The sequence below is a fragment of the Trichosurus vulpecula genome, chromosome 3 (genome assembly GCF_011100635.1).
Source record: "Trichosurus vulpecula isolate mTriVul1 chromosome 3, mTriVul1.pri, whole genome shotgun sequence".
Classification (NCBI taxonomy): domain Eukaryota; kingdom Metazoa; phylum Chordata; class Mammalia; order Diprotodontia; family Phalangeridae; genus Trichosurus; species Trichosurus vulpecula.
Window position 1 is genome coordinate 397,486,571 of NC_050575.1, and position 12,358 is coordinate 397,498,928.

General features: G+C 46.1%; 1 protein-coding gene across 3 annotated transcripts in view; it reads left to right on the forward strand.

Annotated features, from left to right (window-relative positions):
- RFWD3 (ring finger and WD repeat domain 3) overlaps positions 1–12,104 on the forward strand; it is a 43,880-nt gene extending 31,776 nt beyond the window's left edge. For all 3 annotated transcript variants that reach the window (XM_036752580.1, XM_036752579.1, XM_036752581.1), the window contains exons 9-13: positions 527–677; positions 1,095–1,271; positions 6,371–6,585; positions 7,726–7,937; positions 9,546–12,104. In XM_036752580.1, the coding sequence (XP_036608475.1) occupies positions 527–677; positions 1,095–1,271; positions 6,371–6,585; positions 7,726–7,937; positions 9,546–9,689 (899 nt within the window). In that variant the 3' untranslated portion in view covers positions 9,690–12,104. The remainder of the gene's footprint in view (positions 1–526; positions 678–1,094; positions 1,272–6,370; positions 6,586–7,725; positions 7,938–9,545) is intronic.
- The last annotated feature ends 254 nt before the right edge of the window (positions 12,105–12,358 follow it).

A 12,358-nucleotide genomic window follows, 5' to 3' on the forward strand; every position in this document is an offset into this window, starting at 1 on the left:
TACTAGAGGCATTCATTTTTTGTGCAGAATCTTTTCAATTTCATGCAATCAAAATGATCTTGTTTGTGGTTGCCTCTGTCCCTTGTTTGGTTTAGACTGTATCTCCTGCCTGTAGCTATGGAGGTATACGTCCTGCTTCTCTTCTCGATATGATCTTCAATACCCAGGTTGCTTATCCATTTAGAATGTATCATAGAGGATGGTGTAAAGTGATGTGTCTAAGCCTTATTTCTGCCAGATTGCTTTCCAGTTGTTTTTTTCAGCAGTTTTTATCAAATAGCAAGTTCTTTCCTAAGTAATTTCTATTTATGGGCTTTACCAAACACACTCCAGGGCCTTTTGAAAGTCCATTGCTGTTGGTCTCTGGCTTTTCTCCTTCCATTCCACTCCTGGTGACACCTGAATTCTCTTCCCCCACATTGATGTTCAAAGAATCAAGAGGTTGATGTGTGAAGAATCCTGGCTAAAGGGGCAGGAGAGGAGCGCTTCTCATCAATGGGCTTTTCCATCTTCTTTTCTTTGGTAGGCTTTGGTGTGAAGATGATCAGTATGGCAGACATGAAGAGCAGTCAGTATGTTCCAATGCACAGCCGAGAGATCCGGGGGCTGGCCTTCAGCAGGCGGCCGAATAGCTGGCTGTTGTCGGCCGCGCTAGATAACACCCTCAAGCTGACAAGGTACAGTTTTCTGGGAAGGGAAATGAGATTCAGTGTGCTGAAGATCAGAGAACGTGGTGGGAGCATTTTCTCTGAGGCTCAGCTACTTTCTTATGGTGCTATAGTTCAGTGAATTTGACACGCAGTATTGGTCTTTAAATGCCTAATTCTTTTCACCTTACCCTTTGATCCCTGTATGACACCTAAGAAGGGAAATCTGTTACTGATCAAAAACCTAATTAATTTGTTTTGAAATCAAAGGGGTCCTGGGGCAGTTGGGGGAAGGTCTCTCAGGGAAAATGAATCTGGTTTCTCAGAGTGGGCTTAATAAGGCTTGTTGATGTTGACAGTCTTCTTTGCCATCTCTACAGTGTACTTAATGCACAGGATTCATATTAGATGGTGTCTCTATTCATCACTCTCCCCTCTTCCCTAAAGCCTGGAGACCAACACGGTGGTGCAGACCTACCACACTGGGCGTGCGGTGTGGAGCTGCTGCTGGTGCCTCGATGATGAAAACTACATCTACGCAGGGCTGGTCAACGGCTCCATCCTGGTGTATGATCTGAGAGACACAAGCTCCCATGTCCAGGAGTTAGCTCCTCAGAAATCCAGGTAGGAAGGTCACTTCTGTTTTCTTCCTCCTCGTGGCTTTCTTTCATATTGTTGCTCTTATGTTTGTCACCGTGTCTTTAATAATAATAATAATAGCTAACATTCATATAGTGCTTACTATGTGCCAGACATGGCACTCAGTGCTTTACAATATCATCACATTTGAGCCTCACAACAACCCCAAGAGGTATTATCTCCATTGTACAGAAGAAGAAACTGAGGCAAAAGGAGTTTTCTTTTGTTTGCAAAATAACTTGCCCAGGGTCACACAGCATGTGCCTGTGGCTGGATTTGAACTCAGGTCTTCCTGACTCGAGGCTCTATCTACCGTGCCAACTCCCTCCTGCACGAGGGCAGCTTTCAGTGGTTGTCAACTCTTCACCAGAGAGAAGCCTCAGGTCCTCTGATGAGAATTGTGTTTGCATCAAGGAGATGCTTCCTACTTCTCATAGGGAAATGCTTGGTCAGGTTCACAACACAAATGAGCTCTTAGCAATCACCGGTACTAGAAGAGGGTGTACCCCCTGCCTGGCAGAGAGCCAGTGCAGAGGCCTGGGAATGTGGGGAACAGTATGGCCATCAGGATCACAGATGAGGAGCCATAAATGCCAAACCTAGGGTGTAGGAACTTACAATAGTCCCAGAGGCCAGAGGGAATGGCTGGCATTTCTGGGATGAACATGATCAGACTTGGGGCTGAAAAGAGGTTAGTCTTTGCCTGTAGTCCAGGTAGAGGCAGCAAGGGCCTGGCTTAGTTTTGGGTGGTGTATGAATGGAGAGGAGGTATGGGGTGGAGCCGTAATGATCAGATTGGGCAACTGGTTGGCTCTGTGAGGACCATGAGAATGGGGATTCTCAAGGGGCTACCTTGTGAGCTTGGGGCTTTAGTACTTCTGTGTCTCTACAGAAACAGGGCGCTTCATCAGAGGAGGTGATGACTTCTGGTTCGCATGTGTTGAATTTCCAAGGCCTCTGGGACACCCACTTTGAAATGCCTCATTAATCATTTGTGGAACAGGCCTGGAGCTCAGGAGACCCAGGGGTGGTGGGTGGATGATCATTGAACCACCACAGCGGAGCATGTAGACAGAAAAGAGAAGAAGAGCCCTGGGAGACCCCTCCCAGTTAGTGGATGCAATGTGGATGATGAATCAGTATGAGAAGCAGCCATCACGTGGGTGGGAAGAGAACAGAAACACAGAGAACCCATGGCTGTATCGTCTCTGCCTGCAGTGTTTTCTCAAGTGCGCGCTGAGATTGGAGGGGCTTTTTAAAGACCTAGGAATAGAAATTCTTGTCCAGTTTTTCCAAATGTATCTTCCCCTTAAAAATGACTGCTATTTTTTCATGTAGTCTCAGAATAGCTAAGCAGAGGAGGAAGAATTCATTATTATAGTGAAACTTTCTTTGGAAACTGTCAATAACTTATCTTAGCAGCTTCACAACAGAATGGATCCATTTGGAATTTATCTCAGTTAAGAAGTATCTACTTTGATATCTATGAAAGGGATGGACAGAAAGTAGGAACTTTGGTGTCAGCCAACCCAGGAATTCTGTTTGCCTAAATTTACCTTATACTGGACCACACACATATTTATGATGATAATAGCTCACATTTCACAGAACTTTGGGGTGATCTGAGAGAAAAGCATCACCTACAGTCTCAGAGGCTGCAGAGAGGTCAAGAAGGATGAGGATCAAGAGGAGGCCATTGGATCTGGCAACTTTGGGCAGAGCAGCTTTAGTGGAGGGGTGAGATGAGAGCCAGAGGTCAGAGGGCCTGGAAAGGTTAACACAACTCTTACTGTGTGCCGGGTGTCTTTTATAATTATTCCCTCATTCTATCTTCACAACAACCCCATGATGTAGGTACTCTCATTATCCCTGCTATATAGCGGACAAAACTGAGGCAAACAGGTTAAATGACTTGCCCAGGGTCACACAACTAGGAAGTGTCAGCAGCCGGGTTAGAGCTTGGGTCTCCGTGACTCCAGGCCCAATGCGCTGTGGCACCACTGGCTGCCTGGAAGCTAGATGGAGGAAAGGGAGGTGGGGGCATTGGTCCCCAGCGGCAGCATCAAAGAGTTTTGCTGAGAGAGGCTCGCAGGCCTGGGATATCCCATAAGGGCTGTTTAAGGATGGGCTGGAGGTTTAGGTGAGGCACCGTGCAGGCCCAAGTCCCTAAGACCTGTTGTCTGTGCTGGACTTATTTCAGACTCTGACCGTCCCCTGAGACCAGTCCGGTCCTTAGCACGCCGCCAGCATGTTTGATGATTGTTCCTCATCAGTGATTGGACAGATGTCGAGTGCTTCCTGTCCGTACCTCTCACGTGTGCACGATTCTTGAGGGGGCTGTGACTGTGGGTGCTCCCTTAGCTGATGGAGGCTCCTGCCACGCCTCCGGGCCTCGATGGAGAGTCTTGGGGAGGCTCTGGGCCACCTCTAATGCCTTCAGAGCTCCCTCGTTGGCACTGAATGTAAGCCGTCCTCGTCTCTCCCAGGGCAGCCCCAGAGGATCAGCCGTCTTTGTTTTACAGTTGAGTAAACTGAGGCCTGCAGAGGGGCCGTGACTCGCCCAAGACCATGCTGGGTCCTCTGGCTTCAAGTCAGCGTCTCTTTCTTTGTTCACCGTTATTAGCACTGCACTGCGCTGCACTACTCTGATGCCTACAGGGGCTTTCTCGGCTCAGTACCTGGTTGAGTGGTTGTCCAAATCCTTTTATTCTCCGTGACTTTGATCATGTCTGTTATTATCCATAAATGGATTGGTTTTTCAGGCAAGATGATAGAGTAAGGGATTGTTCAAAGGGAGCCAGGCTTTCCATATGCTTCTCACAAATAGAAACAGCAGCAAAGAAAAACAGCTTTAAGAAAGACAAAAGCCATCCAAGATGGACTGCAAGCAAAAGCGAAGGAAAGTGCTGATCTAACAACCAAAAACCCTAGAACAAAGCAGCCGAAAAGGGGAGAATACCGAAAGTAATGTAGCTCAAAAAGAGAGCTGCCCCAGGCTGCTCCCGCAGGTCTCTGCCGTAGGCAGGGAGCTTAACCGGGGCCAGGAACTTACTTTTAAAATGTTTGGATATCTGTCTTTCATGATAATTGATCTCCTCTGTCATCCTCTGTATTTTATTTTGTGCATTTAACACCATGATTCTGAGGAAGTGCTCCATGGCATAAAAAGGTAAGAGCTCCTTTCTATGAGGGATTTGAAGAAGGTAAACAAAAGTTAAATCTAGTAAGAAGTGAACAGAACCAACTAGAAGAATTCGAATAAGAAATCTCAGGAAGAAAGCAAGCTTGAATTTAAAGTTTTTGTTTGTTTTGTTTTTTTTGTTTCCAATAAAGATTGGGAAGAAATAGTAAAAAAAAAAAAAAATGACAAATTAGGAGGAATATTTCACAGAACCATAGAAGTCCTGCCATGACAGATGTACAGGAGGAAATGCAAGCTCCAGATAACTGAATTGTCCAAAGAATTAAACAGACGTGCCGATTTGAGTGGCCGCCGTGGCTTAGTGGATGGCTTTGGAACCCAGGAGGCGAGACCTGCCCCCGACATTCTGGCTCTGTGGCCTCAGACAAGCCATTTGACATCTCTGGGAACTCTCTTAACACTGTAAGTGCTGACAAGGTCCTGGGCCTGCTTTGGGAAATGTAGTTACCAACGAATGCACAGCTCCAGACCTTCTCCATATCTTAGGGGAAGGAAGTGGCAGTTTTGGAAGAGAAATGAAAATAGAGGCAACATCTCTGATTACTGGTATTCCTGACAATGTGGACAGACAGAATAATCTGAAGAATATATTCCAAGAACTCACTGGAAAAAATTTCCCAGCACTAGCAAAAATAAGCAACAATATGCCTATAAAAGGAATCCACTGCCCCTTGTCAAGGAGGCATCTGAATTTCAGCCAAACACCTTAAAGCCTAAATAGTTAAATTCTTAACATACTAAAGGAAAATGCTACCAATTTTTTTTTCCAGAAATTACCTAGCCATGCAGCATTAATTACAATCACACAAGACTTCTAAAGGAAAACAAGAGGTGATTGGTGGAAACTGGAATTAAAATCTCTACAATATTAATACCTACTACTAAGTACATGTTGCATGTTACAGTATTGAGGTGAGGTGGGTAGAACACCAGCTCTGGAGTCAGGAGAATCTGAGTTAAAAATCCATCTTCAGGCACTTACTAGCTCTGAGACTCTGGGCAAGTCACTCAACTTCATTTGCCTCAAAAAAAGAAAGAATCAATGGGCCATGTATTCAGAATTACCTTACAAAATTCAACATTTTGTATTGATGCAAGAGATGGATAGTTGGGAAATATTTTGACTCCTAAAAGTTTGTAGAACTTCAGAAGTCTTTGAAAAACAAGCCACCCAACAAGAAAAGTTAAATGCTTCAAATAATTCTGATTCCTGAAATCAAGATCAGCCATCTGCTAACAAAATGCAAAACCACTCTGAGAATTCTGTTGCCTAAATCACTAAGTGGTTCTTCAGTGTGTTTCAGAAAAACGAAAAGAAGCCAAAAGGAGGGAAGGGGATATAGACAAAGTGTAACCCTCAGGTGAAGCTCTGATCCTTATTAAAAGGAAGCCTAGTTCAGATAGAGTGAGTGACAGGTCCAAGGAGAGGGCACCCACCCCCAGGGGAATCCTGGTGGGCTTCTTATAGAAGGTCATCCTTCAGCTGCCTCATTGTAGAGGATGGATAGCAGAGGGGAGAGACCCTAGACAGCAGCGAGATGATTAGCAGGCTGCGCCATAATCCCTAGGAGAGATGGACAGGGCCTGAGCTAGAGGGATGGCTGTGTGAGTGGAGGGAACGGGATACAGGGGACAGGCTAGATGGAGGTAGATCGACCATATTGGCACCTGATTGGATTGAGAGGTAAAAACCAAAGATGGCTCTGAGGTTGGGAAAGGGACACCACAAAAACATTTCTGGTTTGTTTCCTTATTTCTGCTTTGTTATACGTGAAGGATTTTTTTATGTGAGATTTTATTACTTATTTATGTGTTTCTTTTTATCAGTATTGTGGACTGTTTTCTCACTGAAGAGCAGTGACTGTTGTTTGTCCTTCTTCAGGTGTCCCCTGGTCTCGCTCTCCTACTTGCCACAGATGGCCTCGTCGGCATTTCCTGCTGGCGGCATATTAGCCGGAAGCTTAGAAGGTGCCTGCTTCTGGAGACAGAGCAGCAGTAACTGCTTTGACCCTCACACCCTGCCTCTGGAGTCGGGCGGCTGCACTGACTTCCAGGCAGAGAGCCACAGTGGGCACTGCCTTGTCACCTACCGGCCCAGTAAGTGGTGGCTTCTTGGAAATCAGCAGTCAGGGCTGGACTTGTGAAAATGCTAATTAATAACGAGGGTTAAACCTAAAAGTGGGTCCTGAGGCTCCCTTTCTGTCTCTGCTGTGTCACATCAAATGGAGTCAAAATTCCATTGCGTAAAGATCAGTCTCCTTTTCCCCTACACCAGATTCTGCCAATAATAAAGGTACTCTGTAGGAGCAAACAGGGTACTTGGGGAGGGGTGCAACTTCTTTTTAAGCCAGTTCTGCCCCTGAGCAGTCATTTCATAAATATGGGTATTAGGGCGGGGGCCCCAGAGAGCTGCCTCTGACGTGATTAAACAAGACCCTTCTGACCAGAGAGATAGCTCTGCAAATGCTGACTTATTAACTTTCTTTTTTTTATTTAAATAGTATTTTATTTTTTTCCCCAATTACACATTAAGAAAAAATTTTAAAAATTTATTTTTACAAGATTTTGAGTTCCAAATTTTTCTCCTTCCCCTCCCCTTGCTAACTTATTACAGATAGCAGCTGGTTAGTAAGGCAGGCTTTTTAAATCCCTAAGCCACTGCTAATTGTGAATGGGTATAATAAATTGGAAGTGGAAAAATTTTAGAACCATGGCAACTTCTTGCCTTGTTAAATTGTCCCTTGTGCTAGGGCTTACTGCGTCTGAGAGAATTCTAGCCATTGTGGAATTTTTAGCAAAGACACCTTCCCTAGAGCATTTGAAAGATTGCCTTTGAGAGAGAACAGAAGGGAGAAGGTGTAAGTTTTGTTTATCTTCCACTAAAACCTGACTTTGCTGTTCCCCTTATGAAATAACTTCTGTTCTTTGTTGTAGCGCAAACAGGTCTCAGATTAAAGGCATCCCTCACATCTGGAGCCCTTTAGAGGGACAAATTCCCATAACAGATTAGGGCTGTTTGTAGAAAAAATGCTGCCTTGGCTAGGACTGGAAATGATTCTTGTCTTCTCATCCTCCAGGCTTTACGAGCTCAGTTGGGGCTCCACTGTTGGACCTTGTCTGTTCTCGGACGGTGTCCCCTGGCTCCCATAGACCTTCACCGCTTGCTCTGGAGTGTGCTCCAGGGCTGAGCTCCATGGGACAGGTCCAGCTTGAACTCACTCTTTCTTCCTCCCCTAGATAAAAACCACAACTCCGTGCGCAGTGTATTGCTGGAATTGACCTGCAGTTTAAACGAGGCCACTGAGCCCGTCTACTCGTGCCGGCCCATTCAGACATTCCTCGCTGGACCCACTTGCAAGCTGCTGACCAAAAATGCCATATTCCAGAGCCCAGAAGAGAATGGCAGCATCCTGGTGTGCGCCAGTGATGAATCTTCAAATTCTGCCATGGTGAGTTACTAAAAATGAAAGCAACGACTTCAGGTTTAAGCTCCAGGCACAAAGCATTACTCCTGATTTCTGGGTTCAACTCTCAGTTAATTTGGCAACTGCATTTTGGTCATGTAGGCCTGTAGCCTCCCTACATGGTAGCAGATGTGCAGCTTTTTGTCTCATCACTTGTGAGTGAATGCTAATTCTTCTCCCAGAAGCTCTTCCTTCTATATGCAAACAAGCATTTGAGGATAAAACATCCAGGAGCCTTTTGCCTCATGTGTCTTAAGGTACATGTTTGGTTCAGGTACAGATGTTTCAGGATGACAGGGGCCAAGGCAGTGCTTGGGGAAGCTCTGGGACTCCTGGGAGAGCTGTCAGATTCATCTGAGACCCCTTCTCCACCTCACACTTCAAGGCTACTAGGATTTGTGGTTCTTGTCATTGTGCGTACACCTTGTACCAAGGTGGATCACAGCCTCGCCATGCCTCAGGAAGTGGCTGCCTGTGAACAGTGGCCGCCCTATCCAGGCCCACAGAGTCAAATATTTCCTTTATCTGCCAGAGTTTATTGATAGAAGCTCCCAAAGGGGGTGATACAGCCTGAAGAGGCAGTTGCCTCCATCTCCAGGAATGGTTGTAGAGGAAGGTTGAGCTTATCTTCAAAGAAGCAATTGGAAGTTTATCTTCTGCAAAGAGACACATTTCTTGTATTCTCCTCTCCCCTTACCTGCCCACACCCAATAAGAGGAGGAGGGAAGTGGTTTTATATTGTGTAAAGCTGAGTCATTTCCAAAGCCTTTCCAAGAAGCATCTGTAGACGTTTGTAACACAAACTTCTTTGTCGTGTTTGTCCTTTTCATGGGGTCCCATTACAGTAACCAGCTTCTCCAAATGTAGGGAAGGCCTCTGCTGTCTAGGCTCACCTGTGTCGGCATGTGTGGATGCTTCCTTTGGGCATCTGAGAAATATCTGTGTCTGGGCCCCAGCTCATGTGCTGCTGGACAGGATTGGGGTTTGAGTTTTCAGCCTTCGGTCTTTCTGTGCACCTTCGGTTCCCCATCCAGAAGAAAACACTGGGCTTTGGATAGCAAGCGAGAGCTGGGAGCTATTTCCCAGGTTTTTCTTACTGACTATTCTAACTTCTTCCTGACACTACTGGGAAGAGAGGTTGGTTATGGATGATGACATCCCTGGGCCTGGTAAATGGCAGAAGGATGGCGTCTTGGCCACCACTGAGGTGGTAGCAGCAGACGGGGCAGAGGGAGTCTCCCTGCCCCAGGAGTCTCAGATCCTTCTGCAGCCTTAGGCTGTTGTTGCCTGCCACACTGGATGTGAGTCCCTGGCCCAGACCAGTGTCCAAAGACACCAGGCCAGGCTCACTTGGGTTCCATCACTTCTCTGCTTCCCTCCAGTGGCCTCCCCTTGCAGGGTTGGTTTCTCCCATTAGAATGGAAGCTCCTGGAGAGGAGAGACTCCCCTTTTTGCCTACATTTGTGTTCACAATGCTTACCTGGTGATAGCAAACCCTTACTGGATGACCCATCTGCCTGTCTGTCTTTCTCCTCCTTACCCTGCACCCAGGCTTGATGCTGGCTGCCTTACGTGTGCTTCTTCTTCTTTCAGATCTGGGATGCAGGGAGTGGCAACCTCCTCCAGAAGCTCCAGGCCGACCAGCCTGTGCTGGCACTCTGCCCCTTCGAATTCAACGAGCACAGCTACTTGGCTACCCTGACAGAGAAGGCTGTCAGGATCCATAAATGGGAGTGACAAGGGTGACCGTCCAGTGCGCTTCCTCCCCAGCCGCTGGCAGTCATGTGGCCAGTACAGGCTTGTGGCCAGGTTTCAACTGGTGCATTCTGACTTTAAAAACTGAGCCTCCGTACCAGCAAAGGGAGAGGCCAGGAGTCTTTTCATGTACTTCTCCTGTGTGAGTCTTTATTTGTTTTCTGTCTCTGGTCTCCTCTGAACTAGCTGCATCCAGAGGGCCTCCAGATGGGAGGTTCTGTCAGGCTTTGTGGGTGTGGTATGTGAAAGTTCCCCCCTGGGCTTCATATGAACTGCCTTTGCAGAAGTCGTGTTTGCTGGTTCCATTCTTAACAGGCACAGAGGATTGTCTCTCTGATCAGACACAGGAGAGTGCTAGGAAATAGAGGGAAACTTGGATTATTATTGACTAAGTATACCTATGAAGGGGGTCCCTTGAGAAACAGGGTATCTTTGGTTGAGGCATCGGCTCTGTGGCTCCCCTTTAGCTTGCTCTTTTCAGAGTCCCTTGTGAAAGCTGCCTAGGACTCTGTGACATGTAGGTTGAGGGGAGGAGGGGAAACTTTAATTTACCAGAATTCTTGGGATCTCAGGATAAATTTGTCTCAGCATCTGAAGGCTTAGTCTTTCTTCTCCTTTGAAAAAATGTTAGAAAAACAGCAGGAATTATGTCAAGGTTAATTCTTTTCTCTCCATTAATAACAGCCTACAAAGGAAAGGCAAACCAGCTGGGACGGCAAAGGGAGGAGAATTTTAACTGATGTAAAAATAGGGAGTATGGGCAGAAGAGTCTCTTCAGGCTGATTGTTATCAGAAAAATCCCAATGTAGCTGTTATTTCTATGCACACCTGAGGAGAAGCACTGTACTGCTCCTTGAAATGTTTATAAAGCCCAGGTGCACTGTGGCGCTTGGAGTATCAGTGGTGCCTTCCTCTATCCCAACACCCCCACCCCAGAAGCCACCCCTTGTCACCCAGGCTTGTTTCTCTGGAGGGGTTGAGAGTAGAATGGCAGCATCTTTACAGATGGTATGAAAAGCCACTGCCATGCCAGATAGGCTTGAGCAAAGGGATTCGGTTTGGATTTCAATTTTATTCCTGCAGCCTGAGCTAACAACCCTAGTGATCCAGTCAGAAAAGTTTCCAGGTACAAGCCTCTGAAATGAGAAATGCAATGCTTGGAATGCCTGGTTTTTTTTTCAATATTCTCAAAGATTGGAGGCTTAACATAATTTAAGGAAAGATAGGGCAGCATTGCTCCCCACACCCTGGGCACCCGTCAGAGGTTGTGCCCATGAACTGGGGTGGCCACAGTTCTCTGGCTCAAATGTTCCAAGAGCCTGCTTCACCCTTTGGTAGATTACAGTGTTTACTAAATTAAATGCCCTACTCACTCTTCAGATCAACTCCTTTCCTTCCCTTCTCAGGGACGCTTTTTAAATCCCAGCTTCCCAACCTATGAGAAAGAAAGGAGAAGAGTCTCCTTTTATCAGCCAAAGAAGGTTCATTTGTTCTATTTTGGTTATCAGGAATTGTTGCCTAAATCTGGGCCTGGGGCCCAGATGGCAGCACAAAACTTGAGTTAACACCCACTCGATCCGGTCTTTCAGCAAGCCAACTGTTAGCAGAAATGGCGAGGGCAGGCACTGGACACAGGCTCTCAGTCTTCAGAGAGGCCCTGACCATGGACCAATTATGGGGTGTGGGCTGTACTCTGTGTCTGGGTAACCCTAGAGCTTGGAGGCCACAGCTGCCCACCAGTTCAGGTGCATTAGGGTTACATGCAACCAGTGATGAGTCTCTGGCTCAGAATCCCCTAAAGGACAGAAAAAGGAAGTGATTTGGGCAGGAAGGCTGAAGTTTTGCCAATTCTTGCTTACTTGCTTTACTACAGTGAATTCAGGCTTTTTGCTGCAAGTATTGAGGAAAATGAATAACTAAGTTTAAGCACTCCCGCAGAATGCTTTGTCAGGAACAGGAACAATTCTTCTGGACTTTATGGCCGGAACCATCAGGTGCTTTGTCGACTGGTGTGAACACCTGCAGTGATGTACACAAGACCAGCATCTCCTCCTCCTTTTCAGCCTTCTAACAATTTGGTCTGCACTTACTCATCAAAGGGTTGTTCAGTTAGAAAATAGATTAAGAACCTCTTTCTCAGGAGGGTCTGTGTCTGAGGATCCCTCCTAGAATCTATAGGGTATATCTTTTGTGGCATCTGACACAATTTTAATTTCAATTATTTCCCATCTAAATCTTGGAGCCAAGAGGGATCAGAGTATTTGGGGGCTTGCTTTGTGCCTAAGTCCATACTTGCTTGGAAAAACAAGATTATGTGATCTAAGAAACCTTTGTTTAATTGTACTTTTTGTGTCCTCTATGTATATGAAAAAATAAAGAATTTACAGTAGGCTCTCTCTGCTTGTCTGTCAAATTTGTGCATGTTGACGTGTTCTCTCTCTCTCTCTCTCTCTCTCTCCCTCCCCCCCCCTCCCCCGAGTTTAGTCTACATACGGTAGATTTTTCCATCGTATTCAGGCTTGTGTTCTCTAAACTCTCCTAGTGAGATGCATCTGACTTCAGCTGTGTCCAAAATGATGATGTTGTTTGTAACTGAATCGGCTCTTAAAGCTTTTACTGGAAGTGTCCGCGTTACTGATGTGTTTTCCCAC